Source organism: Phaethon aethereus (assembly GCF_964289735.1).
Source record: "Phaethon aethereus genome assembly, chromosome: 9".
In the NCBI taxonomy this organism is placed as follows: Eukaryota; Metazoa; Chordata; class Aves; order Phaethontiformes; family Phaethontidae; genus Phaethon; species Phaethon aethereus.
This window is the reverse complement of record NC_138585.1, coordinates 2,870,431-2,890,226: the sequence shown is the minus strand read 5'-3', so window position 1 is coordinate 2,890,226 and position 19,796 is coordinate 2,870,431. Positions and strand designations below refer to the sequence as shown.

The following is a 19,796-nucleotide window of genomic DNA, read 5'->3' as shown; positions in this document are numbered from 1 at the left end:
ATTCAATGTTTTTGTTTGAGCATGTGACCAAAAACATTCAAAGCTTTCCAGCTTTCTGCCATTGACTTGTATGGGAAACAGACTCATTCCTTTGGCTCTTACTACTCCCATACTCATGGCTTCCTGCTCCAAGAGAATCCCAATATTCTTTAGCATCTTTTCTAATAATTGTTTTCAAGCACACATGTCATGCTGTACAGACAATTTATTTCAGATCTTTTAAAATATCTATAATATTGCAGAAAATCCTTAAGCAGCAAGCCTCATTTCGGTAGACTCTGGATTCTTAAATAAAACATTATAGAATTTTTTGCAGTTCGTAACACCTGCAATTCTGCTTTTCTGTTAGTAGGGTTTACGAATCTTATTTTTTTGTGTCTCATCTTTGAATCAGATACTTTAAAGGGAGCACTAAAGATATAATTCAGAGAAAACAATTATTAGCTAATTATTAAACCTCAAAATTTGTTCCTGAAAGCGATCAATCATTACAAAATAGAAGGTATCAGACCAGAAACAAAAAAAGAAATACAGGAGCTACACAAGCTGGGCATTACTGTTTGCAATTCTACAGTGCAAGTAATTGATGAAAACTATGAACAGAACTTGATTCAACATTTGGTACGACATTTCATCCTACAGAATTGAATTTCTATTAGTTATTTTTTTTATTTAGAATTCACCATCAACAGCATATTTACTAACCTTATATACTAGTCTTTTATGCAGTATTACATCAAAAGCCTTCCTGAAGTCCAGGCAGATTAAGTCTACTGCTTCACCCCTCTCAGCTCTCACTGTCATCTCCTCAAAAGAAGTTAATCAAATTTGTTAAGCATCATCTCCTCTGTATAAATCCATGCCAATAAATCAGTTCATCCCTGCTTCTACAATGCCTTCCAGTACAAAAGTCAGATTCAAATATCAGACCAGTTTGTGTTTGTTTTTTTTTTTTTTTAAATACAGAATACAATATTATTTTCTCTTTCCAGAGAAGTGCTTAAACTCTTTGTTACCTTTTCAAGACATTACTGCTCAGAATTAAGCATTGTGGCAATTATTGCATTGGTAATGAACTAAGATACTTGCTGTTACTGCTTTTCAATCCCATTCTGCTTCCTCCTTGTAAATAATTATTTCCCATGACATCTCAGAAAGGGAGAGTCAGATTGTTTACTGTACAAATCCAAAGTGGACAAAAAACTTTGGAATTTAATGGACATTTCTAAGAAGTTACACACAGTAGCAAAACTTAGTCTGAAAAGAAACAACCCAAGTCTATTGGAGGCCAACATGGATGAAACACATTGAGTTACCAGGTGATCAGCTGAAAAATTAGTTCTTATTAAAACAGATCTAAAGCAACGTAACTGAAAAGTTAAACTTTTGTGTGTATTATTGCTTTAGTGCTACAGTAAAGCTTGAACTCGAGCATCAAAGGACGCTTTTCCACTGTATACCATGATGACTTGCTGAACACAAAGTAGAGATATTAAAGCACGGAGCCATTTATTTATAGACTTGATTCTTAGAGATACCATGAAAGCTAACTACATATCACACTGCAGTCTATTAAAATAGTTCTTCAGTGACAAAACCCAAACACTGAGTGAATTTCAGAGGTCTATGACTAACTTACAAATAAAACTAAAGATTCTAGAGGCTTCCTCAGAAATGTCTGATCCCTAAACCAGGAAACATGCTTTACAACTGCCTACATAAGCACACAGAAAATATTATAAAGGACAAAACTATTTATTACTTTTGCCTATTATTCAAGTGCTACTTTACAGGGCATTTGTTGACTAACTCCTTAGTGAATAAGCTCAACAATGTGCTTGCCCTTATCCTTCACATGCAGAGCGAAAACTTTCACTGTCTTTCTCTCCTACGACACTTAAGGAACAATTAATCTTCCATACAGAATTCAGAAGCAAATGCTAGAAACATTAAGCTAATAACGTCTCCATTTCGTGCTCTTGTAAGATTATGAGCATACTGCAACTCCTACATTCATCCTCCTACTGCAACACAGATCACGTCGTTCATTTTAACAAATCTATTTGTCCAAACCACATCCCTTCCTTTCCCAAGTACCAACTCAAGAAAATAAAGCTGACAGACTATACAACATAACCCAGATAACAATTTATTCAAATTAGTTACTAAGTTAAAAAAAAACAGGGAAAAATTAGCTAAATGTTACAACACTTTTTTCCACTATAGTCCTCTACATTTTATTCATTTGAAACAGCTGCTCAAGCTCCAGTCTACTCCAGAACATACCCTTACCAAAACACTAAACTGCATAAATGGTGAATAAAGATTAAACGTACAATAACTGGGCAACTAACTAAAGCCTAATATTGACACTAAGAAGTTGGGAGGGAATATTCCACATGGAATAAAGCCTCTCAGCTCACAAACAGGAACCTATCTTTAAGTGAACCATCAAAGCCCATTTCTCAGATTGCAATTTGGGCTCTTAAACTTCAAATCAACAACAGAAGAATCATTTCATATACTCACATGAAAAATATTAGAACTGTCTTCATACGCACCTACCAAAGATTAATTAGACCCCACAGGATTCTTAAAGTGAGTTTTATAAAGTATTAAAATTAATTAGAGATTAACTACATTGAGGAAACTCACTTGCTTCCTGCGGGCCAGTTCTTCTTCTTCCCGTCGTTTCCTCTCATCTTCCTGCTGCCTCCTAAGTAGCTCTTCTTGTTGCCTCCGAAGCTCCTCCTGCCTTTTCCTCTCCTCTTCCTCTCGTTTGGCCCTCATTTCCACTTCTCTCCTCTCTTGCTCTAGCTACAATTCACATAAAACTATACTCAGATGCAGGTAACGTATTCCTACACCATGTCTTAGGGCAACTCTGCTGAGATTATAGCAACAACGTAACAGATGAAGCCTCTGAGAGATCCTCTCCCTTAATTATAATTTTACCTATCATCTGGCTGCCTACTGGGGTCAAATTCCTGAAATAGTCTAGAACAATTTCTGACAACTTCTGTTCTGTAACGAACACCAGTTCTCTATAGTCAGTCTTTCTACATCAGCTCCTTAAAATAACCCTTGACTTCAGAAGCTAGTAGCAAGTTGATTTGCAGTCATCATAAAATAATCAGTTTCAGGAAAAGTACAGAATCATACAGGTTCAAACTTACAAAAATAATTATAATACTACTGTAAGCGTGGAAACAACCTCGACAAACAGGATCCTCACCATTCCCCAGACCAATTCTGGTGAAAAGGTGCAAGGATTAAGAGAATGACTACCTGCTCCTACTCAGGGTTTGGCATGACAGCTCACAATGATCCCATTTTAAAAAAAGAGGTGGCTAGTGCAGAGTTTTGATCACAAGTGTAGAAAACATAACCACTACTTTAGAGGTCAGCAGTACCTCCACAGCAATGGTTTCCAAACAGCAGTCCACAAGGATTTCATAACTGGTTACTATGACCCATATTCTCTTCATGGTGTTTTCCATGAAAGTCTAATCAAACTCAGTGTGGCCTGAAGATTGAAGAGCTAATAGTCTTCCACTGGCTCAAGAAACACCGTTACGTTGCAGAACAGCAATCTCAACTTCTTACAGTACAAAACAGTTTCTGACCTTTGCAGCTTTGGCCTTCTCGAGCTGCTGAAGTTGTTCTAGAGCTGGTCCCTGAGCTGCAGTATCAATGGGGAGATCCCAGACACTGCTTCCTTCCCAGACTAGATAGTGAAGAAAACAAACATTGACAAGCAAAAATAAGCACATCAACAAAACACAACTGAAAGGGGAAAATCTTATGTATGCAGTTACTATATTTTATGAACTCAAATCATGATATCACATTAGTCTTAGTCAGTAGAGGGCCACCTTATCTTCCTGTAGAGCAAGACTTGTCTGTTACTGAAGCAACGCTGGGTTTCCTACAAAATTCTACACAAGAACCAGCTACTCAAACTCAGAGCAGAACACCTTTATAATATAGCACTCAATCTCTTTGGATCAAGACTTCCCATAACCATAGGAAAAATTACCATATTCTTCACAGCTCTCAAATGGAATTTAAATTGCAAGGCAAAGTAGCCTGAACCAGTTTAAAAAATACTGATGCACAAATGTTTCCTCCAGTGTCAAGAAGGGATCTATCATCTCAAAGATGCTGGCTCTTAATCCATGAACTTTTCTTAACAGATCTGACATGTGCTAGGCATCTTACCTGTAGGTTGTGAAGCTGACTGAAGTTCCCATATTGAGCCAGTGTCCGGCACTGACACAGATCTTGTAACAGGTGGCATCATGTTCTGTTCAGATATTCTGTAATACCAACAGGAAGAGTCAACATGCCACTTCCAGGGAGAGGATTGCTCTGAACATGCATGAGATTCAGTAACTTGTAACATACTCCTTTCATTCCACACCTCTATTTAAAACAAAAATATGATGCGGACAATACTACTTGCTTGTAGAGTTCTTGCTCATCTCATCCTTGCTGCCAAGTCAAGGGCTAAGCCAGCTACTGCTACAGTTTTGCATTTGCTGCTTATAGGCTAGTTTGAGGAACGAGCATCTAGTATTGCAGAACTCAATTGGCACAGCCATTCTGTTACCAGCACAACAGATCTGTCAAAAAGGTATGATTTCAACTATAAAACTTTCCTCCTCGTTTTCATAAATATTCTCTGAAGTAAAGGCTACATATATAAACAAACAAGTATTTGACATCCTGCAACTGTTCCAATTTCACACAATCTTTAAAATATGTAATGCTCAAATATGAGCAAACTTGAACAGGACAGACCACTGACAAGATTATAATCATCATTATATATGAGTCAGAGCATAGGAAGAATGGTATTCAGTTCAAGTCTGGGCTAACTCACCTCATCTTCAGGGCCTGGAACTGTTGCAAGAGAATAGCAAGCTGCTGCTGCTGCTGGGATGAGAGGGCTGCCTTTTGCTGCTGAGCCAGCACCTGTGCATATTGTTGCCTTCAAAAGAGAAGCAGAGAATCATTGGTATTTGTTCACTTGCTTAGTTATATAATGCCCAAGTTGCAGAATCTGCACATAAATTCACTCTCCAGGACTAATGCCCACTGCCCTATATAATGTACATGCTAAATACTAGAGGAAACCACAGAAAGGGGCCTTGGAAAGACTCAAAATACAAGAATACAACAAACTGGTCCACTAAATTTCTCTTCACACACCTATGCCAACCGGCTATTGCTGTCCAACGTACGCTGTGCAACACTACTTCCCTTCTTCTGTGTTACATACAAATTGCTCAAATTAATGTGGCTTTGATGACTGCCCACTTACACAAATCAATCTCTTCCCCACTATGTGAAGGCATCCCCTTGTACAGGGGCAGGCTCTTGCCTTATCAAATCATAAGCTGACAATCAGTATTCAAAACTCAATCATGGCTCATGCTTTCAGGACCCCTTGAACAAGTAGTCTTATCCGATTGCTTTCTTTTCTCCAAGCTCCTGCAAAACAAGTTGGTAGAAACTGGCCAGAGCTGAACAACTGACAGCTTTGGCAAAAATGGATGACAAACTCCTTTCTCCACCTTCCACTAATGTTCAAAAAGCTGAGCAAGCACACAAAAAATAAATTCTGCCTTCTCCACCTCCAGTTCAAAAAGACGTGTAGCCTTCTCCAACTCCAAAACATCCAAACTGCGTTACAAGGATAGCTGGGATTCAGTCAGACCATAACAGCTACCTATATAGCAGGTCTCACCAAAGTAGCTATGCATGACACCAATAAAGACTCTGAGAAGTATGCCACACCTCAGAGGTAGCCACACTCTGTCCTAATTCTGTAGACTATCAAGCCTCTGGTGTCTGTGGAAGCAGGCTATTGCTGTTGGAGGTGAAGCACTCCCAACCCCGTTGCCCAAGGAAACAATGACAAGATGATAAACCCAGGTGATTAAAAATGCAGAGCAGAACACTGCCACTGGAAGATCTGTGGGACTGGCAGTCTTACTGTATTAAAAGATGCTGATACTGGAGGTGCTGCATTTGGATCAGGGCCAACTCTTGTTGTCTAGTCAGCCGCTCTTGGTCCAGCTCGCCCTATGTTGAGGAATAAAACATTCTATTTTAATAACATATAACAACAGTAGCTTATTGCAAATGCAAGCAATGAATGCTAAGTTGCATTCTGAATTGAAAAGACAAAATTAAAAAATATCTAGACAGAGACCAACATTTACACACAAAGCCTATAGTATGGGGACTGTGAAATACACAGCACTTGTACATATCACAGGACCAAGCCTTCCAGCCACAGACATGGCAAAACAGACAATTTTAAGTGTCTCTTCTCCTCTGAAAAAGGTAATTTAACACAGGGTTCAACTTTGGTGCTTGGAACACCTGCAATTCCAAGAGCAAGCAGTTGGCACACAAATAGTTCAATTTCCCTTTGTTACAGGGCTATTTGAATACTATAACTGTCATGTAATTACCAGATGTGGAAGCGGTGCTGGACCTGAAGTGAAGGGAACCCTGCCCCACATTTTCATGATGTCTCCAAGTGGCTGGAAAGTCTCATCACAGGCTCTCTTAACCAACAGCGACATAGTGAAGTATCCAGCCTGGAACCACTCTGCCATCTCCTGATTACTGAAAGGACCTGAAATAACACCAACCAATTCACATGGAGGGGAAGGGGTAGTAAGTCCAAGCTGGGCATACTGGAAACAAAAAGCGTTCCTGTCCGTCTCATCCACTTGCCTGGACAGACAGTACGTTCAAGGCCAGACGGTCAATGCACTTATCTACATCTTTACAGTGGCTACAGCATTCCCCCAGGTGAACTTTTCAACAAAGACTATCACTGCTTTTATCATGCATTGGAGAGAGAAGAGTCAGCTCCAAGATGAAAGCCAAACAACTACAGTGGTGTGGATCTTGGTCCAGCTAATTCACATCCTGCCTTCCAGCAAAGATCACTACTTCAGGCTCAACATCAGGTTGACAACAGTTGCAACTTCCAGTTTGGACCTCAGCAGTACTCACCAGCTGACAGCGCTAAAAGCACAAGTGCTACTTTCCCCACATACACGGCACATATAATTAAACAATCTTAACCTGTTTCAACTCTTGCCTTCACATCAGACGAATTCATGTTTTATAGAGGTTGGATGCTTCTGGAACTTTGCAGACAAGCAAATCCACCTCTGAGTGCAAGATTACATTTTTTAAGATAATGAGGAAACCAGTTTCTCTTTACCTTTCCCAAAAAGCTACACTTCTCTTCCTCCTTCTCCTGAGAAAGATTTCAGTCATCCCCTTCAAAGGAGGACTCCTATACTAATTTTACACATCCAAACGGACACAAAGCCAGTATCAGAAAAACACGTTATTTAACAGAGTAAGAACCACATAAATACAATTTTTGGAAAAACATCTTCTGAAAAGCAAGAATGTTCAGTAATTCTTGCCTTCTCTGTACAAGTATCTTTAGAAGGTAATTCCTCCCAGACAGTATGAAACCACAAAAGGTATCACAAGAGAAAAATTACATGGGAGTGTTTACTTGTGGAGATCACATTCAAGGAAGTAGCTAGTCCAATGAAAAACTGTTAGACCATCACCGAGCAATAAACACCCAGCAGCAACTAACACACAGTTTGAAGACCACCGAGCAAATAAGAACACGTTATGGCTAACGTCCTTTAAACTCAAAGGGGTGAGAAGAAAATCCTGAAGATGCGTAATGCCCGCCGACAAGAGACTGGCACAGATCCCACAAATAACACCCCCACAAATCCTGTCTAGAGTTCATAGCTGAGGAAGTAATTCACACTAAACAATGTTAGCAGCTGCTACTTAGTGAAGTACAGCAAGTAAGGCACTCACAGCTTAATTGCTTTTTTGGGAGGCAACTAAGCAGCTGCTAGAAACAGAGCCTTGAGACCTCCAAAAGAAAAGTACCTTCTGAAAGCAAAGATGCAAGTATGTATAAGAAATTCCTGTTCCAACGTGCATTGCAAAAAAATTGAGATTTCTTAAGTGAAAACTGCAAGCATGAAACAGTTGGAGTGAACTAATAATGCACTGACTGAAGCACAATTTAAACTGAGATTATGTGTGAGCACTGGCTTGTGAAAACTTGTTTTCTCTTTACTCTAAAATCTAAACAAATTACCCTTCCCTGAATACTCAATGTCTTCAGGCAGAGAGTAGAAAACTGATTTCAGTGTTTCTCATGGATTCTTCAACAAGCTACTGAATGGTCACATTCTTGTTTTGTTTCCACTGTTATCTGGAAATCTGAGTAACTATGTTTTAGTCTAACCTCAATTTACAGAAACATGAAGTGATGGCAAACCTTAGCCACAATAAAGTAGAATGGTGGACATTAGGCATGGTAAGCTAATGGGGACAGTGATGGGTAGAAGATCTATTTTCAAAACGTCATTCTAGAGTGGTAAATTCCCTGTGTTGCTTTTGTAAAAACAAGCATCAGTATCTGCTGGCAGTAATTTTGTGAGGAACTCTTTAACAGTTCTGTGAAACAAAAGAGGAAGTGTAAAGGGCACAGACCTACCCTGAATTTCTCCTTGTGGGTCTTTGTAGTACCACTTCTGCATGGCTTCATGGAACAAGGGCATGGAAGAACCCTTTGCTCTGTGCTCTTGAATTTTTGCTGCTAGTCTTTCATCATCAAGGGCACTGTCCTGCAGGTACGCCACCATCTTCTCTGCTTGCTGCAGAAGACGTGAAAACCAGCAAGGAATACAAGAGTTAGTTGTAGGCTTACAAATTTTAAAATTAGTGCACCAAATAGAGCAACCTTGTACTACCCAGTGCTCAAGAGCGTACCAGGAATTACAGGTAACTCAAGGACTGGTGTAACTGCACCACAAACCCTGAGCTCAGCCTACCACCTTGTCAGAATCCTGAATAAGCACGGTTCATCTGCTTAAGTAAAGCTTTAAAACAACTTGCCCAGGTGGTCTCTCTCAGTATCATGGTGAAAAGTAAAACAGGTATGGGAGCACTAGCGTGAAGAATGCTCTACATCCCAGCGGTCACTAAACTTTCATGAACGCAGTCTGCACTTCATTATGTTTTTGGTTGTGGGTCTGTTGGGGGTTGTTTTTTTAAATATTGGGCATACTGTTCTATGGTTTCTCAAGGCAAATGGTAAGGCTACTTTACAGTGGTCATAAGTACTAGGATCTCTAGCTCTTTAACACTGGGTATAGTACCCTTATTCAGAAAAATACTACATAGGATTGAATTATTCTGCAAAAAAAAAAAACATGGAGGGAAGAAAAGTAGCTTTCAGTATACATTGTGAAGTGTACAGTTTCAGCAGCATTTCTGGTTTTATGGGCTTCAAGTATTTTTTTTTACATTCCACATTCCTCCAGTCTCATGATTGTCAACAGCAAAGGAATTTAAGAAATTTTACCTGCTCTAGGTGTTTGAGGCCCTCTTCATCATCTGGGTCAGTGGGAATGTTGCCCATGCCTGGAGCAGCTGTGACAGGTGTCTGAACTGGCCGCAGAGCAGGATTTGAATTGGAAACAGGAGGAGAAAGATGAGCAGGAGAAGCTGCGTCTGCAGAAATCTGCGGCAAAGGTTGAGCAACAGAAGCCAAATCTAAAGAAAAATGTTAAAGTTAGTTCATTATCTTTAACATAAGTGAAAATTACTTTCGAGAACTTACTGTAGAAAACATTCAACAGATCAAAATGAGCACCAAAGCAAAAGTATTTTCACATCTTCCTGTATGTATGACTGCACACTGGTACTGTTCACGACCTAACTTCAAGGAACAAACAGTTTAGTTCTAACAGTGCAGAACTCAACACATTTCAGCATATCCCGTTCCCCCATTTGTCCAGACTGATCTGCCCTACCACAATGAGGCACAGCCACAACGAGCTCATTTTTCTCTTGACTGCATTGCAATGTGAAGTACCAATGCGCTGCAACCATTTCAGATAGCACATCCAACAAATCTTGAATTTATAGACCAGTTGGCAAATTCTGGCTTTTCATCACCATAATCCAGTTCTTGCCTCTTAAAAATAGAGACCAAGACTAGTCACAACAAGTAATGGAAACTTACTAAATTTGTCTATCAATTTTATTACCTTCCCCTCTGTTGGAGATTTTGGCTGGTGGTGTATTCTCCGTTCGATTCTCTTTATCTTCTGGTTTTTCTGTTCTTTCTGGCACAGACTCTTCCTTCCTTTCAAAAAGGCTCGTCTGCAGTGGGTCTGGAGGCTGGGATTTCGGTGGGGTATCTGACCTGGCAGCCGGTGAAGATGTTTGGACTGCTTCTTCCACTGCTTCTGTAACATTGCATGGTTCTACGTAACTGAATTAACAGAAATTCTACTCCGCAGCACAGAACAGATGCATCAGAAGTCCTCCTTACCTGCTGCTACTCTATCTGTTTTCTCCCCCTCTTTCTTGGTGGTCTTTTCATGATCTTTGGCTTCTTCATTGTGGCTCCCTTCAGAGTCAGATCTTTCCTCCCCTTCCTCCACAGGTCGGAAGTCCATCTCCTGTTCCTCAGGGATTGGCTCCTTCTGCACCTTCTACAAAGTCAACATAATCATCTATAATCCACCCGACAAAACAGGACATTTGCTCAAAGTGAACAAAGGGTCCAAGACAGCTTTTCACCTTTAGAGAAAGAAACGCTCCAGAGGAGTCAAATGTTCCCATTTCTTCTTCTGCATCTTCTAAGCACCACTCAGGGAGACTGTCCCTGTCGTCATCCATGCTGCCACTCCCACACCGTACCCGTCGATAACCCCGTTCATCATCTCGTTCTCGGAAATCAAATTCAAACCTCCGTCGTCGCTCCATGTGTTCTCGCCAGCCTGCAGAACGAGGGCCGTCTAAGGTGGGGGGAAAGTAACTTTACAAGACAGTCCCGGGGGTAGTAGCTTACTTGGAAGGATGAAGGGGTGGGTGAAGAGATGACAAACAGTGACAGAAATTCAGAAAGATCCTACAGGATAGAATCCATCTATGAACAGGCATCTTAAAGGACAAGGGAAAGAAAAGGCATATCTTACCATTAAGCAGGAGACTTTCAAATATTGTCTGCTGTATATCCCCACAATATAAATTGTGTTATGAGCATAAAAAAAAACATGTAAGGCTAAGAAAGCTGGGCTACGTAATCTAAAACATGCCGGGCACCAAAATAAGACAAGTGACACTAGATGCTGACTGTATTTACCAGCGATCATTGACTTAAACCTTTTTTGGCATCTTCGTATGTGTAGGATTTTGTATTTTCTTTTAGGCAATCTGCAAAGGTCACATCCTGAACAAACCACTCATGCTCTTTCCCTCCTGCCCTCAGAGACACTTTTGTGCATATACATGAAAAATGGACTGACAACTGTGCAAACAGCTCTGAAAGGACTGTTAAGTCTCTTGAATGGTAGTTTTTTAGCCATGGAATACCGAAACTTGGAATGATGATAAGAAAAGGGAGAAAACTTTCCAAATTCAAGTATTTTGCTTTTCTTTCTAATCTATTTAGAAGACATCTTCATTCAGCCAAGCTTTAAATCCTCTGACTGCAATATTGCTATTTAAACTGTAAAGAACTTGCTGCTAAGGAAAACAAATTGGGAGTGGAAGGATTGTAAACAGCTTTCCATCCAACAGAAGCTATCTTTACCAGAAAGATGCAAAGCAAAAATGAAGGCATCTTAGGTTTTAGTGCTTTTAGTGGTGGCTGTGTTCTTTTCTGGAGAAAAAAAATTCTTTTTTTGGTCTCAGAATTTGTTCAATCAGTGCAGTCTCACTTTATTAAACAGCTATCAAAAAAAAAAAGACACAGTAAAGAGGAGAAACTGTTCCATTTGCTTCATATGAATGAGGAATGTTTCCACATCAACCCTAATACCCTAAGTATTCGTATTAACCATGCAAAAATCCACCTTTGTCTCACAAATGCAGGAAACGTAAAACAAGATGCTTCTAGAAACACTATGAACTTTAGGATTATATTTTATCACGGAAGCACGACAGGTTAGACTTTAACAAGTCCTTCACTATATCATATGCACTTATTTGCAAATAATCCCACTGTATAACTTAATCTATGCTTCTAGTTATGCCTTGGAAACACAAATAATTTTGGTATGCAAAACTGTCAAATCAATGTTCTGAGGCAACCTTTTTGATGTCATTAAAGAAAGAAAGAAGGCACAGTAAGCTTGCACTTATCCCATCTTTTCTGCCTGCTTTAAAGTAGTTCTTAACATCTTAGGCCTATTATGTCAACCTCTTAATCATCAATAGCTTCTCAAAAAATACATAAGCAAAGACAAAGGCTCACTGAAGATGCACTGGTGGAGTAAGCGCTCCAGAGAGCTCAAGCAATGACCATTTCATTCATCCTCTTCAGAAGAGGATGCCTGCCTCGCGCCCCATGCACCTCTGCCCACAGCGGCCCGGCATCCAACTTAAACCTGTGCCTCCTGATTTTGCACTAAGCGAGGCATACATATGGATATCTCATTCAAATGCTGTTTGGTTGTAAAAAAGAACAAAAGCATCTCTGGGAGCAACCAGCTACTAAGCAGGACAACACAGCCTACCTGAAAGAAAAGGCCCGATACTGAAATTCCACTGACATGGCATCAGAAGCAGTGTTAAGTTTATTTCCCTTCTCCCTATCAGAAACATTCACACACGAAAACCAGGACTTCCTTTGGAATTGGAGGGCTTTTTCCAAGGCTTAAGTGTGAGAGGTTGCTGCCAACCAGACCGCATTTCTGATTAAAACCACGGGCAGATACCTCCTCAGTATAGCCAGCAACGTCTGTGTCAGGCTTCCCAAGCAGGTGGAAAAACAGAGCTATGGCCTGAACCTGACAGTGCCATATCCTATAAACAGATTAATATCTCTGCCCATTTGCTATCCTGGGGCTCGCAAATAGTTGAGCATCTCTTCTTCAGCTCTCTTTTATGTAGAAGAGGAAAATTTGGTATTAAGAACTTTCTGTGCAGCTGTAAATAGGCCATCTTGAGACTAGGCATTGAGAAGAGCCTCGAGTATTTTTACACAGTTTACATCCCTACACAGGAAGCACAGACTCTTCATAGTGGGACCCAGAAACATGGTTTCTGAAAGTGAATTCTAAGCATTTTGTTATTTCCAGGTGTCTTCAAAGTTCAAATTAAGAACTTAAAGAGATTTGTTTACCCGACAGTCTGCTTGCAAAGATTTAATCACACAACCTCCTTTTATCGCCCACACATTTTCAGAGCTAGGTGGACAGGCAAAAAGAAGGGATAAGTGGAGCAAACACATGCCCTCATTTCTTAAAAACAAGAAAAGTTTATAAAAGGCTGGTTAGAATACAGTGAGCAACTTGGATGTGAAGTACAGAGCTGCCAATCTTTAAAGCAAGCCAAGTAAAGACAAATCTTAAATTCTTACCTAAAGTTTTTTTAACCAACAGTTAGGACATAAACATAGCTTTAAATTCAGTCCTGTAGTATCATTCAGTTATTAATCATTAATATCAATAATATAATCTTTAAGATGACCAGTTATATGATCAAGATTCCAAGTTAAAATAAATAATTAAGCTAAGTTTACCCCTTGCAATTTATGGTGACGTTGCAGGTGAAAAAGGAATACTGGCTGCTTCAGGAAATCCAAGTACGCTTTAGTCTCAATTATTAATTGGTATTTATCTCTTAAAAGTTATATTCTTTAATTCAGAAAAGAAATTTCCAATGTATATTAAAACAATACTAAATATTGAACTAACAATACTAAATATTAAACAACAGACAAAGGAATAGTACACATTTTACTTTTCTGGCATATATTGTATATGAACCTAATTTTTATTTTGCTCAATTTCAGAGCAAGATTCTCCAACGTACTTTAGCTGCTTTAAGATATTCAAGAAGCATGAAGCACAATGGCCAAAAAAATAAGACGACTGCTTGATTCACAGCAGTTGATTCCAAAAGTGATGTGAACCAAGATGAATTTTAAAAGCTTTTTAAAAAAAGCAGCAACCAAAAAATCTTTATGTGAGATTACACACTAAGGCCTCTCTAAAATGCTTTTCAGGAAAAAGATCTTAAAAGAGCTGCTTAAGCAAAGACAAAAATCAAATCAAAGAGAAATTTTAGGCAAGAAGAGATGATTCTTATTCCTTAAGGGTGACTTGGTAACAAAAAAACCAAAGACAAAACCATTTATATATCATTCATTAGTTTTGAGACCAAAAAGAGGTTTGTATATGTATCTGATAAAACGGACTTGCTCTGCAAATTTAAAGTGCAATCATTGCATGAATGCTAGAACTAGAACAATAGAAAGAAGGGGCTTTTTAGGTAAGCAGTTATTAAATCATTGAAAAAGATAGCAAAAAAATTTTAAAAACAAATCAAGAGAATTTTGAAGCTGCCAGTGAATTTAAAGATATGGTCACATTCTTATTACAGATAGTTAACTCAGTCTAAAGACCCTATTTGATATCTATAGTAGCAGTGGTACCACATTTACCCGGAACAACTAGCAAAACAATTTTTCCCTTGTATAAGCCAAGGAAAGATGTCTTCTCATCAGACTTCTAGTCCTAGCGCACAGACAGTAGTAGAAAGAGTAGAAAACCCCATAAATTCTGACTGGAAAAGCCTAGTGATGCAATCCAGTTTTCATGCTGCAAAACCAGACAAGTTTACATCCTTCTGAGTGAAGCAGAAGGAAAAAGGCGTTAGGCTTGCCTGTTTTAAAGAGAAGTCTGACCGATTTGCTTGCTCACTTCACTACCAATACTCCAAAGATCCCTCACTTCATATGAGGCATAGCCATGTGAGAGGAGAACAGTTTAAACACAGCATGGACACATCACAGATCCCTTCATCTATGTCAAGGGAGTTAACTTTAGCTACAATAAATCAGACCACAAAATCTGGGAAACTATACTTCAGGGCACAAGACTGCTTCAGCAGCAGTCCATCCTCTTGATCCTTTATGCCTATTAAAAAAAAGCGCAAAATGAGCAGATTTAGGTCACCCATCCTGCAGTAAACACAGCTGAAAGAGCAAGAGGAATTCAAAAGCTGGAAAAACAATGGTCTGTGGGAATCAAAGTATTCTTTGCTTAACAACAGAAGACGACAAACTCAAGCCTGACAACGGCTACGTTCTTCTAAACTGTTCTCACTCAGAAGAAAAAAAAAAGTATACAATCTAGCAGGGAGTATGTAGAGCCAAGTCAAAGGAAGGTCCAGCTAAACAAATGACGACAGTACTCTGAAGACATTTCTCTATTTTTAGCAGGACACATGATTAGTACTATTACCTAACAGCAGAATAAGCACAAAGAAGCAGTTTAAGCCATGCCAATTTGTGTTAAACTAATTGTTTAAAGCAAAAATGTGATTAAAACTGTTTTGATGGTCCCGTGGCTACTAACAAGAGAATTCAAATACAGCTCTAAAGCTGAGGGACTAGTACAATACAGCTGTCAGCTCAGTCTATCTCAAAATTAGCAACTTCTCTGCAGATTCGCAAAATTTTTAGAACAAGCTTTTTATTATTCATGCTAAAACTAACTTGTAACTGAAGTTAAGTTCATTGTATACTACAGTGAAAATTCAAATAAGCAGTAATATTTCCTATGATGGAAGATGAATTTTCAAAACCCTCCTCAGAACATCTTCCAAAAAAGTTCAAGACATGAATGAACTTCTGAACTTTGAGGTCTATGCTTCCTTTTAAGCTAAAGCATGCAGGCTTGTACTTGCCAAACACTCCACTCCTGAGTATCATGCTGCATCTGATCATCATGAGGTACTATCTTAGCTGGCCTGAAGTCATCTGAACTATGTAATAAAGCAGCAGTGTTTAACGAACAATCGTGACCAAACATTAGGGAAAAGAAAATTACATTCTTCAAAATTTGCCCCTTAGCCCTGCTCTAAATAGAAAACATCTGATAATAAATCCAGCCTTGGGCTCACTGCTACATTTTAGTACAAGCTAACAGTTGTTTGAGGGCAGAGTAATACATAGCTGTGGAGAAGACTGGGAACAGAGGTAATAGTTGCTCGCAACCATTATAGTACTGAAAGTCCGTTGGGATGTCGAAAAGGGTGATAAACCCATTGTAAGAGCAAGTGTGACTTTTCTTAATTGAAGAGATGATGTTGTCCACCTCAGCCTCAAAAATGTCCTGTGCTTCCTTTGGTTCCCTACGAAGATATAACAGTAGAAGAGCCACAATCCTCCCTTGGTTCCCCAGAAGCCTTCTGCAGCCAAAAGATGCCCAAAACCAAGATCCCACAACAGGTATGACTGGCTAGCAGGATCTTTTCCACATAGAAGAAAAAAGAACAAAAAAAAGTGTATGTTTCAGCCATACTACTCAAATACCAAGCTCTGCTTTGTATCCCTCCTGGAAGTCTGGCAATGCAATGCCGGAAAGCAAGTGAACCAGACTGACTTTGTCAGGCCAGAGAAGGGGAGAGTGACACCAGATGCCTGCGATTTAGCAAGACAAGATATCCTGTAACTGACCACAAGATGCATAGAGCAACAGATTTTGAGACTTTCCAAGGATGCGTCTTGGTATTACAAATACATCTGGAAAACTAGGAAGAGGCCAAAAACCTGAATGGTTTAGTGTCAGCACCACTCTGCAGCCTTGGATATGCTACCTAATGTGGGTAACTTCTCTCCCCTCAGCATCACAGCTATAGAGGAACAGTACTATTAAAAAAGGCACATACACACCTACGGCACAACACAGACAAGCACACACCTGAAAAATATTGTTCCCTTAAATATATTAGGGTATTGACGACATTAAAAAGAAAACAAAAGGCACATAATTTTGTGCTAATCATGTTGTGACCAAGAGCCCCACACATGCCAAAACTGTATTTAATGACCAAAACCACATGAACCATAGCTATTTTTTTCACAAACTTTAGGCCACCTCCCTTTCTTCTGCTTTCCCCATACCCTGATTCACCCACTGCCCTTTCCCTACAACCATGGCTGCTTTTTTTCTCCTCCAGATCCCCTCTCACCTGGACTGTGAGGACGCCACCTCTCACCATCCCTTCGTGACCCAGCCAGTCGCCAGCCTCCATCATCATCTTCCCCATTTTGTTCCTCCCTGAAAATGCGCCAGTTCTCGCTCTCAGAGCGTATAAACTCATGCTTCCTCCCCGCTGTTGCTGTCCCACCTTCCTCAAAGTTTGGTCTCACTGCAAAGAAAACACATGCCAGTGAATATGCGTCCCATCTTTAGGAACCTAGAAACAAAAGGGTTGAAATCTTGCTCCCTTAGAGGAAAAAATACACCAAAAGTAAGTGGTGATAGGAACCCTAGGAAAGGAATGGAAGCTCCTGGAAGGAAACATATGAAAGACAGATTTAGGAAATCCCTCTACGTCCCTAGGTACCTTGGGATGGAAAGACTGAGAAAAAACCAGACGAACGCAAAGCATACAAGAAATTATTATATGGATAGGAAAGACACAGGAAAAGATGACAGTTTAAGAGACATAGGGAAGCATAAAAGGAAAGAAACCCAAGTGTGCAGAGAGAAAGAATAAACTGCTCTATCATGAAAAGTCTCATGCTAAAGGAAAACGGGAATACAGTAAGCTGTAAACATTACACACATTTTATATAAACCAAACATATTTGCTACTTCTATACTAAAAAGAATGAGATCTGTGTATTTAAACCAATATGATGTACAGCATTCTTGCAATGTTTTAGGAAGGACTTAAAGTTTAAAGTAGAATTAAGGATTAAACAAGAAAAACATAGTAGTGTTAACGTTATTCCGTGAATCCATCTTCTGGAGAGCCAGGGTCAGCATATTAAGAATTAGAAGCAACTATACTCAAGCTCAACGATCAGTCTACCAGATAGTCTTTTAGTTCCTAATTTACATTAAGTTTTATTTTAAATAAAACATATAAAACCCTCAATTACTTAATGAAGAGCAACACTGTCGCAAAAGGTTGATGTAAATATTTTTCTAAAAAGAATCCACATTATACACTAGTAACTCAGGTTAGACAGATACTGCTTTCACTGTTGACTCATCCCAATGAGCATGCACCACCACCAAAATAAATGGTAGTACTAGCTTCAGGACTTCCGGATTGTGTATTTCTTTAACTAGGTGTAGCTGTGTGGCACCAGAATTCTCAGATGAACCATGGTGATGCCAATTCTTCACTGACACTATTAACCAGTGTTAACCTGAATTGTGTGGTTATCTATTAAAAAAAGTATTCAAGTACTAGAGAAAGGTACACTTCTTAGAGTCTTAAACATCAAAAATGTAAGATGATATTTGGTGAAGATCGTATTGCCTGCTTCCTTAGACAGCAAAAAAAAAAAAAAAACCACACAGAAAAAGAAAGCATGACTATGCACTAAGATTCCTGGAGTGGAAAGGAACATTTTTAAAAATTTAGTTTAGGAAGGATAGGAGATTGTATGTGCCTTTCTTCACATCATGCAGCTTTTTCAGCCCATGAAAAACTGAGGAAACAGAGTACCTGAAATTCTACAGCATATCAAAACTCCATTCAGAACTCAGAAATTCTTCCTGCACAGAGATATTACACTCTGGAGACAGGAAACACACACCGTGTTTGGACTCTGCATATATCTTGGAGAAAAAACCAACATCCCTTTCTCCACCATCTCAAAACACTGGAGGGAAAAAAGCCTTTTTCTTTCTCCAGCTCAAAATTTTCCACGGCATATTGTTTTAGGCAGGGACTATAGTGAAAAGAGTACAGGTGGAATTCAACCCAGAGTACAAAATGCAAGATATTTCCAGTTCCCCATACTCCAGGTTCACATGAAATCCTTTTACAACTGTCACAGGAACAAGTTTCTACAAGAATTTTCAAGATGGAAGGGCCCTTGGCCTACCAGGTAGACAGGAGAGGCAGGAAACACCCCAGATGCAAGAGTTCTTCCTCAGAAAGGTAACTGGAGTACCTTCCTCTTATGTTCTTTCTAAATAAAAAGCAAGCTAAAGCACATTGGCTAATTTAAAGCACATCATCAGTATCAACAGGCCATCTCAGCTATAAGGCCTAATATAACCCAGATACACACTGATGGGGACACCTGGCTAAAGACCACTTCTGTACTTGCTGGGATTTGAGAACAAAAACTTTAAAACAGCATATTTCAGGAAGTCTCTGGTGATACTGGCTCTGAATAAAACAAAAGTGCTGGAGACTTCCGACTCCATTTGGTAGAAGCAATGTTGGCAAATTTCCTTATCTGGAATGGATAAATCTCTGCAGATGAAGGTCAGCAACATTCTGTTTTGCCATGCTTCACAGAAAATAACGGAAGACAACAAACTAGACAGAAAAATCCAAGTCTGTGAAATACAGGGTTTTCTGGTTTTTTTTTTTTCATTTCAGATCTCTAAAAAATGTCACGTAGAAGAATGTAACAGGAAGTGCAGGGAAGCCTCTCAGTATTGCTCCTTGGATGGGCTTCACATAGTAGAAAACTAGGAAGAGGAGCTACAGAGCCAAGTCAACTGAAAATAAAGCACACAGAGATAGCAGCCCAGGAGAGGGCTGCAATCCAACACATCAGATGAGCCTAAGACCCAGATGATACAGAATATGCCTCATTCTTTCTGAACTTATTTTTAAAACGGTACAAGAAGAAAAAAGTTGTGGTTTTTTTTTAATTCTGCAGCACAAGACACTTTTTTTCCCCTCACTAAACCAGTTACCGACAGAAGAGTTACTCA

The 19,796-nt window shown here is 39.4% G+C and overlaps 1 protein-coding gene across 1 annotated transcript in view; it reads right to left on the bottom strand.

Moving 5' to 3' along the window:
* Positions 1 to 19,796, bottom strand: part of GIGYF2 (GRB10 interacting GYF protein 2) — a gene marked incomplete at both ends in the record, with an annotated part of 66,114 nt that overhangs the window by 10,416 nt on the left and 35,902 nt on the right. Inside the window, 12 exons of the mRNA XM_082003675.1 lie at positions 2,656 to 2,817; positions 3,627 to 3,727; positions 4,222 to 4,319; positions 4,886 to 4,993; positions 6,002 to 6,090; positions 6,486 to 6,652; positions 8,573 to 8,732; positions 9,443 to 9,633; positions 10,131 to 10,331; positions 10,418 to 10,580; positions 10,669 to 10,886; positions 17,074 to 17,253. Coding sequence (XP_081859801.1) covers positions 2,656 to 2,817; positions 3,627 to 3,727; positions 4,222 to 4,319; positions 4,886 to 4,993; positions 6,002 to 6,090; positions 6,486 to 6,652; positions 8,573 to 8,732; positions 9,443 to 9,633; positions 10,131 to 10,331; positions 10,418 to 10,580; positions 10,669 to 10,886; positions 17,074 to 17,253 — 1,838 coding nt within the window. The remainder of the gene's footprint in view (positions 1 to 2,655; positions 2,818 to 3,626; positions 3,728 to 4,221; positions 4,320 to 4,885; positions 4,994 to 6,001; positions 6,091 to 6,485; positions 6,653 to 8,572; positions 8,733 to 9,442; positions 9,634 to 10,130; positions 10,332 to 10,417; positions 10,581 to 10,668; positions 10,887 to 17,073; positions 17,254 to 19,796) is intronic.